This window comes from Kryptolebias marmoratus, linkage group LG10, assembly GCF_001649575.2.
Source record: "Kryptolebias marmoratus isolate JLee-2015 linkage group LG10, ASM164957v2, whole genome shotgun sequence".
Taxonomy (NCBI): Eukaryota; Metazoa; Chordata; class Actinopteri; order Cyprinodontiformes; family Rivulidae; genus Kryptolebias; species Kryptolebias marmoratus.
Window position 1 is genome coordinate 11724606 of NC_051439.1, and position 14037 is coordinate 11738642.

Consider the following 14037-nt stretch of genomic DNA (forward strand, 5'->3'; position numbering starts at 1 on the left):
CCAAATAGCCCAGGATTTGGAATATTTTAGAAACGTTACTTGTTTGAAAAGGTTTTTTTTAAGCCTACAAGCTACTGAAAAAGAAAAAGACTAGAAATAACATGCACAAGGACCCTGTGTAGTGCCTTGTGAACTATGCAGGCCTGGTACTGTATTTATATTGGGGTTTCACATGATGAGAAACAGATGGAGTGTGTCAAAGATAAAAGGAAAGGAAGTATGAAGTATGACTAAGGTTATAATGATGAGGAGCCAAGACCCAGGAGACCAAATACGCATTTTCTCTCTCTCTCTCTCTTTTCCTGTCTGTTTTACATTTGCTGATTCCCCCACATCTTCCTTTTAAAGACTGGTCTTGTTTATTTAGCCTCAGACCAAATTCACACCAGATCAATCCAGTGTACTGCAGGAAAGTAACTCCCCTTGAGCAGTTATTGGTCTAAATGGCAGAAATGGGGGGGACTTTTAAGTGGCCAAACACACCTGGCAGCAAAGCCAGACTAATATCAAGCCCGTTGCTCAGTTCTTCAGCCAATATCGATCTACCATAATGTATGTTTAGCTGATCCTGTTCTGAACTCCTTTCAGTAAACAGGCCACAGTCAATACTGTCACACCACGTTTGACTAACACCTCCATGCCACAGCAACAACCAGTGCTGTACGAACTCGTTCTGCATAACAAATGAAGCAAGGCAAAGCTCGACTTAACTGGAAAACCAGTCGACAGCTTCTTTATGCTGTCCGCTGCGCCTGTTGTGGCGATACTAATAGGCTACAGAATCCCACACTGTCATGTAGCAGTGTTGTTTGTGTCATCTTCAAGAGAAACCCCACTCTCCCCAACCACCCCTTTCCCCATGTGCACCTGCTGGCAGTGGGGTTCATTATGGATTTCTCTAATGGCGTTTAGAGTTTTAATAGCAGGGTTTTGCATGAAGCAGGTAATGAATCACTAGATGTCGTCCCTGGGCCTAATGAGAGCGCCCACTGTTTCTCAGAGACACGAGGAAGAGATGAGCATTGCAGGCAGCTTCTGGAATCTGTCTTTATTTATTCATTTGTATGTATTTGTTTGTGTGATTAATTAGCTGTCTTATTTACAAAGAAACACCCACACACTTAATTATTGTTGAGTTCTTCATGCGTGCTTTATTTTTAGCGATTTGGTAAAAAATATATATTTTGATTGACTTTAAGTAGGAAAATTATTTTAATGGCAATATGCTTCCACTCAGAAGAGAAACAAAGTTTGAAACCATTGGAGAGGGGATAGAGGCTGGAGCAGTAAGGGATGGTGGAGTTATTACACACCTGTAGTCCTAATGAGGCTCCATGTTCCATTACTTATGCACTAACTGGGTTTTCAGCCTTTCTTTCTTTCAAACAGGAAAGCCTGTTAAAGACTGTATTCTATTGTCCCAGCAGCTCTGAACTTTACATTTGTATTTTTTTACAACTATCTGTGGTGTCCTGTAATTTAAAAGAGGTAATAAAGATACTTGTTTGCCTTTTAAAGCCCTTCTAGAAAGCCGTTTATCATAACCAATCACTCATTCCCATGCATTAAAATGGTGCTTTTCAGTCATTCAGATAGCTGTGCACCTCTGCCTCATATCAACCATTACATTCACCAGTTTAAATGTTTGATGAAAAATTGAAAGCTAAGACTCTGCATATCAAGCACTTTTTTTTCCTGATGAATCACTGTTATGTTGGTACCGTTGTGACTTCCCTGAATGAGCTGGTTCGATATTTTCACCCCGTCTCTTCTAAAGCAATAGACAACTGTCTGTTCTAAAAAAAACAACAAAACAAAAAAAAACACCTGACTGCAGGTGTTGACGTAATAAAGACACTGCAGAGCAAACCAAGAGCACAGTTTGAAAAGGTCATATGCAGAGACGATATGTGTGCAGATGAATACCAAACACAAAATAACAAAATGAAAGAGTCTTTCATTACTTGAATGAAGAGTATTCATGAAGTAAATTCAAATTTTGCAGGTTGGAGTCATTAGCCTCTATTGATTTCACATATTCAGCATTTGCAAAATATTGAAAATATTGCATTATAGCAATTTTTTACATGCTCATTAAAATAACACAAAGTTTATGTTTTACTTTGTAGCACAAGGGTTGTTGCATTGCAGCAAATCTGCAGAAAGCAAACGCATGCACCTCCACAGTTGGACGTACAATACCTTCTGTTGCAATGCGGCCATTTTCAAGGTGAAATGTTGCTTCTACATAATGCAATGCCTTTCCTTTTGGTTTGACAACAATCACTCTTGTAAAAAAATCGACCCGACAGTATTCTAATGCACTGCAATGAACGAAAACAAGGCTTTCTGGAAAGTGAATTCTCAAAGACAGGGCCTCCACATTAAGTAATATGTGACATATAGGGGTATGGGCATGTTGTCCCCTGAACAGCATGTGCACTTTGTCACTAGAGTTTTGAAATCAATCAGCTCGTGTGAGTTATTCACAGTCCAACATCAAAAAGGCATTACTTATCTAAGGTTTTTAATTTCCAATCCATCTGTCAAGGGAGTTGAAATATGGAATCTCATTACTTTGAAAAAGTAGGGAGGGGGAAAACATAAATCATTTTGTTTTCATCTTAAACTGACAGTGTGTTTTGAACTGGACTAGGTAGAAATGGCAAAGAAAGTTGGAGCCAGAGGGTTAAAAAGAAATGTAAAGTGACATGTAAAGAGACTGGGAAAGAAACTGTATATTTTTTTTTCAAATCTATTCATTGTGAATAATATGATTAGATGATTAAAACATGATTGAGTGCTTAAAAGAAGAAAAGGCATACACGAGTAGCTTTGGTTTCCTGCCACCTGGTGTTCTGAATGAAAGGACAAAAGTGCAATTAAGTTGACCTGCTGCAACAAAAGCAAACAACAAATTGAAATCCATCAAGAAATTGGTCATTCAGTGCAGCAATGTTAACTTCTGCTCAGTCACAGGACCGACATTTTTCTACTAATTATTCATGTCATCCTGGGAGGGATTGAGACACAAATTGAGTGTGGTGCCCCTTTAAATCCATCACTGTAACATGGTGTAATAATTCATGTCTGTTATAGACCCTCTAAATTATTCATTTGCCAAGATAATGAAAATATGCTAATTAGAGAATCACTATCAAAAAAAAAAAAAAAACACTCCTCAGCCGTCATAATTAGAAAAAGTCATTATTTAAGCGTTACTTTGAGGAGTTGAGTTATTAGAGCCTGTCATGTATTTTTGTAAATCATCAGAGCACCAAGTGTTTGATTGATGGCAGCATTTTTGATGACTCATTTTTAGGTAATACAACTCTGACAAGCCACTTAATGTTTGACAGAACAAGTGAAAAATACCTGTAGAACATTAGAACGCTGCTACGTGGAGTGCTAGGCTTGTTCCAGCAAAAAGCCCTGCGCCCTGTCATTATGTAAAAGGAATTTGCTGTGTCCACACTGCTTCTTAAAGTAATTTTAAACAGAGCCTGGAGAGTGAAACAGCACTTGTTCCCAAACTGTCGCCCCTTTACTCATCTGCTTCTGATTAGGCAAAGGAAACCCTTCAATCCCGCTCGCTCAGTCTGCTCCTTTTTCTTCACTCCTCTTTCTTTCCTTCTCACTTTCACAAAGACTCCGCTGAGATATTTCCTACAGAGAACTACTTTGCAAGTTTATCAACAGCTCCATTCCTCTATCTTTGTCCCCTCTTCTCTGGGTTGCCTTTCCTTTTTTTGCCTCCTCTGCGGGGCCTGCGAGAAAGAGGAGCTCTGTCATGGCCCTCGGGAGAGAAAATGGTGGAATTCATCCCATGCTGTGTCGGTGATAAAACCCCAGAGCGTGACACATCCAGCTTCAGATTACAAGCAAAGGATTCATTCCTTGCATTCTCCTTGTCACCTCGGCTTCAATGCTAGCATTTAGCACTTTGCAATAGAATGATGAGCTCTATCAAGGACCTGTCTGTAAAACACTGCATGTTTATAACTATATTGAAACAAAAAAAGTGTTTGCATGCATAGAATTTGCAAACATGAATGTACACAAGTATGAGCATGTATGCATTGTAGCAAATTGAGCTGTATGCATTGAAGATGAAAAGCTTAAGAAAGTAATAGTACCTATTAGATAATATACCTGCCCTAACATCAAATAAATGTTTGCACTTGACCCACATTACAAAAACTGACAGTAACTATGAGCAATAAGCTGATCTGTGGACCCCCACGAGATATACTGCAGTACTAGCTGGAGAGAAAATAGTGCTGACTAACGTCTCTCTCTGTGCCTGTCTGGTGCCAGAGCTGATGTAACTCTGCCAGGAAACAGTCTGTTAACAGATATTTGAGTCACAGGAATTGCCAGCCAACACTGAGCCACTCAATTCTTCAATGAACTTTTCTTTTTTAACTTGGAAAGTAGAAACACGAACGCAGTCGGAAACTAGTGAATGATATCACCTGTTTTTTCTTTATGTAGATTGCATAAAGTTAGATAGCATGGTGCATACAGGTTTTATGTCTTAATCTCAGTGTAGCATTAGGATCTTAACAGCTTTAGTCAGTGGCATTCATGAGCATTGATTTTATTTAAACCTAACCTCTATACCTACATCTAACCTTATGTGCCTTATCAAGCAACTCATTTGAAGTTACCACATATCTATTTAATCTGTTCCTCTTGCAGTATAGAGCTCAAATGTACCCTGCAATGTTATAGTGGTACTATCTCCAAGTTTCTCATAGACAACATAATGGTCTTTAAAGACCATAATGGAATAGTGTTTATGGACTTATACGTAATGATGCAAGTGAGTACTGTAAAAACCGCTTGTCAAAATATTACTGCAGCTTCCAGCATCACAGCATGTTACAACTTATAATACAGATTTTGCAGTGTTTATTCATGTGTTTAACCCTAACTTTTCAACTAAGAGTTGAAAGAAATGGCCCATTCCTTTTAAAGTTCTTTAAAAATGTAAAACAACCCTATAAGCCCGTCTGGATTTGAACAGTTTTTCTATATATCAGTGCTACACTTGCAGTACCCTGGCACCTATTAGCCTCTCAACTGTAATTTGCAAATCAGCTCAATAAAAAATGACTTATATGGGGATGATAATAGTAAATTTGGAGTCAGTACATTTTAGACTGCAGCCATTTTTGGAAGCAAAAAAGAACTCAGATAATAAGGCTGTGAAATTGTTTTAGTTGCCCTCTTTTTTCTAATCTAATCTCTTCTCAATATTACTCCTTGTTTAAAATCTCTGTGTTTTCATCTACAAACTAACACTGCTGACTGCCTTCCTGCCCCTCTACAATACTTAACAAAAATCACCTTTAACGACCCTAACACAACCTCTCTGCCTTTCCCTGAGTAGCTAATAGTCAGCAGGCCTCATCTCTCTATTGGCCTTTTGCCCATACTGAGGTGAATTACAGCACCTGAGCGGCTGTCTGATGCAGCAGGTCCCAGCGCAGTGACATCAGTCCAGGCAGACTAATGATTTAGACAATGTTAAATGATGGAAAATGTTAGTGAGAGAAAGAGACAGACAAGTGGAAAGAGAGCGAGCTTATCAGGACTGATTGCCTCATTATTGTAGGGCAATCATATGAAGCTCATTCCTCCAGGGTGAATCTGTTTTATGGTCGACTTCACCTCAGGTGGTGATCAGTGAATTGATTATGGACTTGAAATTGACAGTGTTTGGCAAAAACCACACACTGCTGCAGTCTGACTGAGGCAGCACCTTTAAATCAAGCAAAAATTACATTTAAAGGTTACTTTTAAATGACAACGTTGAAAATGTTGGGCTTGTTTGCGCTTCTCGGCGGCGTGACGCTCTGTCCCACATACTCAAGCCCAGGCTAGTACAGACTCCTTTCAAGGCAAACTACACAGATTACTTGCTTTTCCTCTGGAGTCCGGACACATTCTGCCTCCTGCTGTCAGTGATGAAGAGCCCCCACCCACCCCTTCTGTTCCTCCTCCAGTGCCTCACCATTACCTCCTTTTTCTCTGGCCTGAGACAGAGGACGTGCGATGACAGAGGTGTCAGCACAGGTCACGGTGATCCTCTCCTGCTGCCTTGTTCCCACTGGCTCAGGAGCTGCTGCATTCCTCCCTGTCCCCTCAAATCTCCTCCCGGTGTTCTCAGGATCCACATTCCTGCCCATCAAGGGCTCTCACTGTCTAGCCTTACAGGGTTTTGTTACACTGAAATGTAGTGGAAGAGAAGCCTGTGTGAAAGTTTCTCAAACAGATTAGACTCTATGTGTCTATCTTTCGCTCTTATTCTTTCCCTTCTTATCTCTTTTCTTTCTCTGGTCACTGGATGTGTCTCTGTTTTGTTTTGTCTTTCTCAGTCTACAGGTCTATAGGTCTGGTGTGTCTACTACATATGTACTACAGCACTGAGAGTTCAAAGAATCACCAGTTTCCTTGCATCACATCAAAATAATTCTCTATAAATCTAAGAAATCATATAACAAACATGTCCAGTTACCTTAAGCTAATTATCGTGTAGTTAGTAGTGAGTTAAAACCATTATATTTCCAGAAATAAAACTCAAAGGTTTTGCGTAATAAAAAAGTCCCAATAGGGTGTTGCTTGGTCTGCATTAATATCTGAAGTATGATGATTGTTGAACCAAAAGTGTGCATCCAACTATAGCTGTATATTCTGCTACAAGTCACAGTTGCTTCATGTCATTTCTCCCAGCATGAATTAGACGAAGGCACTGGGCTCCAGCACAGTTCAGACAGATAAACAAATTCACACTTATTTTCACACCTGTATGGCCAATTTAGAGTTTCCAGTTTACCTGGTTTAGATGCTTTTGGACAAGCTGTTTGCACAGCTTCTAATGGAAATTTATTGTAGTTCGTGTGGTGCAAACCCTCGAGGTAGTCAACAAGACAAAATCTCTATAGGTAGGTTTGGTTTAGTAAATAGTTCTCCAGCTTCCTGTTACATTTATTCCATAGATTACCACAATGCCTATTATTTTGGTTGTTTCACTGGCTGCAACAGTATTTTTTGAATGCTACTCAAAAAAACCTGTATATGTATTTTGTATTAAATCTTCTCTTTAAAGTATTTATAATGAAAAAGTGTGTAATTTTAAAGGTTTTACTCATAAAAGTGCAAAAATAGTTGGTTTCACAGCCACAAATTCCGGAGAACACAGCTTCTCTGTATCCACATGTGCAAACCATTGGTACATGTGGTTGTATTCATGTTATTTTTAGGTCTGTTGTGTCACAGCTTTCAACTCAGGCTGCTACAGTTTACCCTCCTGCCTAGGTGGTGATAATGCGTTGATTTGTCAACTATGTTTTCAAGAAAAAAAAAGAAATTTCCAGTGATTTCACATTATGGTTTCTGATAACTTCTGTGTCCTTGTGGTCTCTGAGTGATAAATTAATCCAGCTATGAATAACAATGAATCTCCCCACAGTAAAAGAATCCCTGTTGATTTTTTCCCCTCTGCTTGTAGTTTGGCCATCGACTTGTATTATAACTAATGACAGAAACAAAAGCTGGAAATTAGAGTCACATTGGATGAGCGCCCTCTAGTCGGCTGGCTGCTGTACAAGTTTTAAGTCCTGCTTCTTCATGTCAACAAATGGGATATTTGCCAAACCAAAAAATAAAAAATACACTTCTGATCATTTTTTCCAAGTATTGAGTTTTGCTGGTTTATTTCATTCTTACTTTGCTGCTGTATGTTCAAATGTATTTGTTTTCATTACGTTTAGTTTCAATTATTTATTTGAGGTTTAAAAAGAACTGCCGCGTTACACAGCGACTGACAATGTGACAGCCTGCTATAGAGTTGGGAGTGAGTTAAAGCCATTATATTTTACTGTCACATACTGTATCCCAAAGGTTTTGCAAAGATAGGTGGAAGTTTTATATTGAGGGCATACTACCATATCCCTAATGTGCAGATGCTGGTTCTAAAAATACAAGATGGCTGCTAGTGTAAAATTGTAATTTGGTGTAAAATGTGTCTCGTCATGTTGTCCAAATGGAAGCTAATGTTGCTCCATGCACCTGAATTCTTTGTCACAATCACTTGAAAATATATCAGCATTGCATCTGTTGCATTCTGCCCCAACTCAACAAAGTAACTTTTTTTTAAAAAAGACATTTTTTCCCCAAACACTACTTTTCTCCTGCATATATCCACTGTAGCCTGTATTAACATTTCTCCAACTTCAGTAACTTTAAATCTCTTACTTTCATCAGTTGGTGGTGAACATGTTTTATGCATAAAAAGAGCTTGCATGTCTACTGCTGTCGTAAAGTTTTATTCAACTTGCATTTCTCTCCTGCTTCAATTTTTTTTCTCCAATATTACAGCCTTGCTCTGTGTCCCCTCACCCAGGGCAATATTAGTAGCAGTCTGACAGATGGTATTAAACAATACAGCTAAAATCAAATTCATCCCTCCTCCCGAGTTTTCTCTTAGCTAACGTTGTCATTACCTGTGGGAGATGAGGGCTGGAAAAGTCTCATTTTAGTGAGATTTCAGATGCTAGGTACCCAGACCTGATATCTTTATATTCAGTGTTTCAGATTCAATCTTCCCCACACCTTCTTCTCCTGGTTATGAAGTAACCCCTGCCAAATATGTTGGCTTCTCTCCCTTGGCTAATCTCACATCATCACATCGGGCCCGGTGTATTGATTTCTGGGGAAAGTAGTCCTAAATTGCTCTTCCTTTGTCAATCTGAAGCTTGTTACCAGGCAACAGGATGACCCAACTCTCTTAAAGCCCCCCGAACCCTCCACCCTACAACCCCTAATACCCGCAAACACACACACACACACACACATGCACTTTAACAAACACACTAACACACATGCTCAATTACACTCCTGATACAGTGCCAAAAATGCTATTTGAGAGCACCTTTTTCCCCCACTAATGTGTGATGCGAACCTTTGGTGACAAATATGTTTCAGCAAATGCAAAAAAAAAAAAAAAAAAATCAATGTTAGAAAGCTATGTTTTTATTTTCACTGGAGGTATAGAATTGCTTGAAATTTGTTGCTGAAATCTGTTTCGTTTTTTTGTGAGAAACCCCAGAAACGGCAGCGCTGGCACTTTGACACAAAATAATGGGACGTTTTCCTTTAGAAACAGCATGCTGTGCGTAGTAATTCAATACTGTGATCGCTGCGCTTGAGGCCATTTGGTTAAATATTGTGTTTCACATTAAAAGCAACGACTGTCAAGCCAAATTTCTGATAATGGTTCAAACTAAGACAAATTGTTGCTGGCTTTTTGAAAGATTGGCCAAATATTCAAATCCAATTAGTCAAATACAATTCTTTGTATTAATCACATTTCGACAGAACTCTTCTGTTCTCTGCACTCATTTCTCATTTGTCACTGTTTGAACCCTTTCAAAAATGTTTGAAGTAAATTCTGTCTGGCTAAAATATTTAGTCTGATCTCATTAAGAGGCTACCTGCGACACATGACTGAGCCAAGTTAGACAACGTTGAAAACAATCGCTCCCGGTTGGCAACAAACATTATCCACCTCTATCTCTTTTACTAGTAAGTTATTCCAAACAAACATTAGTGAAAGATAGGGATTGAGGTTTTAATGAGAAACAGACAGACAGCAGAGGAAATGAAACACTGGTTGCCCATACAGATCGCTGTAATAACCATTTCTACATTAATGCTTTTGTAATAACTTATACACCATTGGTTTATTGATGGGGGGGGGGGGGGAAGAAAATAAATGCCTATCTGTAGCATTTCTGAATTAATTTCTCATTTTGGTTCTACATCATCATTTTTTGGTCTCATTTTCAAAAGGCAGGGGATTACAGACTAATTACATATTGCGTGGTGGGGAACATCTCTGCCGGTGATGAATAAAAAGTCCAGCTGCTCACAGGGAGGCATTCCTGTTTCATTAAGGATGAATGCTGCTCTTTATAAATCAAGTTGCTTTCACAGTAGAGGGGATTATGACTCGGAGTAACACCTCTTGAGCTCATATCTGTTGGATTTATCTGTTGAGAGAAAAAGAAAAAAATTTATAATATATAAACAAGATTTTTCTCAGTCTATGATACAGGCGTTACAGGTTTTAATCATAATTTGGACAAACTTGGAACCCTTTCCACCCCTCTTTTTGCTGTGTTCAATAAAATGTTTCACAGAGGTTCTTCATGTTAGGAAGGTTTTATCTCATGTTTAAAACAAAGCTGAAAAGGAAGAATTTCTCCATCACATCCTTCTGCTGATTAAATTGCTTCCTTGTAGAAATGATTCCAAATGTGACTGAGACTGTGTGTGTGTCCTTGCGTGTATGCGTGCGCCCACAAGGTTGGGAGGCTGCACTGATAGCCTCAGGCTGCACTCCTCTGTATGTATCAGATCCAGGCGTAATGAAGCTGAAAGCTTGGCAGTTGTGAGGTGCATCTGCACAGCCACAGAGTGATGGGCATCTCATTCTGCTGCTGTTCCCAGGGGGTGCTCACACATCTGAGAGCCCTGCCCGCCGCTTGCATGGTGACTCGGTGCCCCAGAGTTTTCGTGCTGCAGAAGGTCATGCCACATATGCTGCGGACGCCATCTGGAAGGTCTGCTTGTCGGCTGACTCTTACTCTGTCCTCTGACTGGTGATGTAACAAGCTGACCGTGTTACATTTAACTGTCTGATTTCTTTTTTTTTTTTTTTTTTTTGGTGTTTGTTTGTTTTGTCTTGTTTCCATAATTCTTACCTCCACATGGAATTCAGTCAAGTTAAACAGATTCCAGAGAAATTGTTATTTGTGTTAGTGTTATAATATAGCACTAGAAGCTAAAAGAGTGACAAAAATACTTGTTTAGGTAAACACAATAAATTCACTGTTTTTTTAAGTTTGAAAACATTGTGGTTTTAGCTGAAATGCACTATTAAAAAAATATTTACCACATGTTAAGTATAGAAAGAACCCCCCTGTTAAATCTATTTCAGATTTTTAGATAATTCTATTGCAAACCATCAATGGGTAATTAGAAAAAATACATGCAAATAAATTTGATTGAAGGAGTGTTGGTGCTAAGAAGGAGACAGAAATGTTGGTATTGCTTAGTTTCATCCACTGCCTTAATATAAAAAGTGTAGTCCTCACTTGTATTATGTGTTGTTTCTAAACACATATTTATTATAAAAGTGTTATAAAAAGTGACAAAAAGATGCATAATGTGCATGAAACATATACCGGACTTGGTTATATGGGTTGTTATTTGGCTGCAGAACATATAATGACAATCAGCTTCTCTTTTCTTGTGCCATTGTTCTTCATTCGTTTTAAAGTTCTCAGAAGTCATTTTTGTCGTGATTGATTTGATCTATCTCTGAACTTCTCTCCTGTGGTTTTAGGATTTAGGTCAGGACTCACCTGCAGGCCACTTTAAAATAGTCCATCTTTTACTTTTCATCCATTTTTTGGTGCTGTCCTAAAAAGGCTTTGGGTTGTTGTTCCTTTGAAAGGTCAAATTATTTTCTTCTTAAAAACAGGTTTTCTAAAACTTGTGACAAATTTTGTTCTAAAAATCTTGATTTCACCTGTCTGTTGACACATCCCTTTCTACCAGTGATACTCACCACAAAGCAGTCCCAAAGCATGAATACACCTCCACCATGTTCTGCTGTTTTACGTGTTGTTGTTTTCAGTTTGTTGACAAAAAAACAAAACAAATGTATGGTTTGAATTCCCAAATCTTAAGAAGACAATCTGTCTAAGATTTTTGCAAGTAATAATCTAGATTTATCTAATTCCTGTTATGTGTACATTTCAGTTTGATTCTTTATTTAAATATTCTCACTATAGTTGTTTTTTTTATTTACATTTATTTCTAAAGCTTTTTTTCTGCCTACAATAAAGAGTTGCCAACTATTCTGAACAGAACTGTATAATTGGAGGGGTGCTAAATTTAACTGACTGAAGTTGTAATTACCATCAACATGCTTAATGACATGTGTGACCGCTGCGGTTTTAAATAAGGAAATCACTACTTGTTCAAGACCTGTCTAATAATATTTCAAAGCTATTAATGTTGCTCTTTCTCTTTATGCCTTGCTACACTTTTATTGCTATTATTCAATCTTTCATGTTGATGTGCCCAAATATCCCAAATCTGGAGATGATTACATTACAGGCATTAATATGGCAGGTGTGTGCCAGGCAACAGAGCCTGGGCTCGTGTGTTCATACATCTAAATAAAGATTTAATATCAGTGGCCTGAAATGCTTACAGTGCAGCTCTTCTGCCTCCCTTCCTCTTGCGTTGTGCATATAAACATCAAAATACTAAAAATGAAAGAAAGAGCAGTAGCTCATCCCTATCTTTCTGTCTTATTCAGTAATGAGGAGAGTGCAGAAGAAGAAATGTCCAACCATTTGCTGTTTGAGCTACATTAACCACAGAGGCAGAAGAGATGCTCCTTGGCAGATTTTATAATGGAGGAATAATAAAGAAGGGACCTCTAACCAGTGCCAGACTGCAGCAAAGTCATTTAGCCAAGACCACTAACTAATAGGTCCCCTTACGTCTTGACTTCTCTGCTTCTTATTGTGTCAAAAACAGATTCTTTATAGTGTTTCCAGTGTTGTTGCGTTGAGAGATTCCGTTCAAAACCAGGCAGAGGAAACAAACACATCAAGAGGCAGAAGTGATAGGAACAGAATGACGTGTAGGAAGAATCGGGAAGACGCTCATCCGAGCAGACAGGCATGTCACAGGACCAACAGTGATGTATTCACTCCACAGTGACACGTTGAGAACGTCTTGCTGTGAATCCAGCGCCAAGAAGATTTAACATCACTCAATTCTTCTGTCAATTAGTTTAGATTACCTTATAGGAAATCCAATTACTGCCCAACGGGAAAGTATTATTTGTCAAAATTTGCACTCTTGCACGGTGAATTCAAAATAGCTTGAGAGAAAAGTGCTTAATCTCTTCTTTCTGCCTCTGCTGGTATCTACTGCAGGCAGCCAGCGGTGCTGTTTGTCTCTGCTTGGCTTCCAGAGAATACGCTGGATGTGTCTGACCCGCTGTCTTTTATTGGGCGTCTTCCAGTGGTTCCTAATTACCTTTGGTTTTATGGTCAGACCTGTTTCAGTAGCCTGCACAGTTTGTTCCCGTGAAATATGGTTTGGCCTTGGGTTCAAGTGGGGGAGAAAACACAGCACATTGATTAATCAAGGCGGGCAGACTCAACCTCTTCTCTCGGAGGAGTCGATTCAATGACACGTTTTCACCTGAGGCACACTCAGATGGGCCGAAGCTGCTTCCTGTCCTTAATTAATTTCTTTATTTTGTTCCTCAGTCTCCATCCAATTCTGTCTTTCACTGATGCAAGTGATAAAAAACAACACTTTATTGTGCAGCAAACAATTTGGAAAAGCAGCATAATTATTTTCTTCTTAGGAGGAGATTTAATAGTTTCTGTAGAGTTTGAAGTACCACTTTACAATAACAGCCCCTTTCTAAGGGCTTTATTAATGCTTCATAAATAGGTTATTTGGGAGTTTGCAAACACTTTATAAAGCATTAACAACAGTTATGAAACAATGTTCGTGCATCGAAGCAGGCTCACTGTTAGGCAAGATCAAGTGCTGTACTTTCACTCATTCAGGTAAATATAGCTTATTGTTCATGATTTTGCTTACTTTTTAATTGAATAACTTAATGTGGTAACTCAGACTTTGTATCTGCAAATAACTTAAATTAGTAAGGAATTCATAAAAGTAACTCACTTCATATTGCTAAATAGTGACCCTGCTTCAGTGTAGGAACAGTGTTTTACAACTGCTTTATACACGATTATTAATAATTTATAAAATGTTTACAAACTCATAAAGAACCTATTTATAAGGCATTAATAAATCCTTCATAAAAATGGCTCTTATCATGAAGTGGTACCAAATTTACAAACGTTAGGGTGGCCCAAAAGTGCACAATTAAGAAAAAATAAAAGAGAAAACAATAATTAAATA

At 38.5% G+C, this 14037-nt stretch overlaps 1 protein-coding gene across 4 annotated transcripts in view; it reads left to right on the forward strand.

The window, feature by feature from the left end:
* Positions 1-14037, forward strand: part of LOC108233805 (doublecortin domain-containing protein 2) — a 192196-nt gene that overhangs the window by 145392 nt on the left and 32767 nt on the right. Inside the window, exon 10 of one of the 4 annotated variants that reach the window (XM_025006578.2) lies at positions 10519-10631. The exons of the other annotated variants lie outside the window; for them this stretch is intronic. Coding sequence (XP_024862346.1) covers positions 10519-10631 — 113 coding nt within the window. The remainder of the gene's footprint in view (positions 1-10518; positions 10632-14037) is intronic. 4 annotated transcript variants of the gene reach the window in all.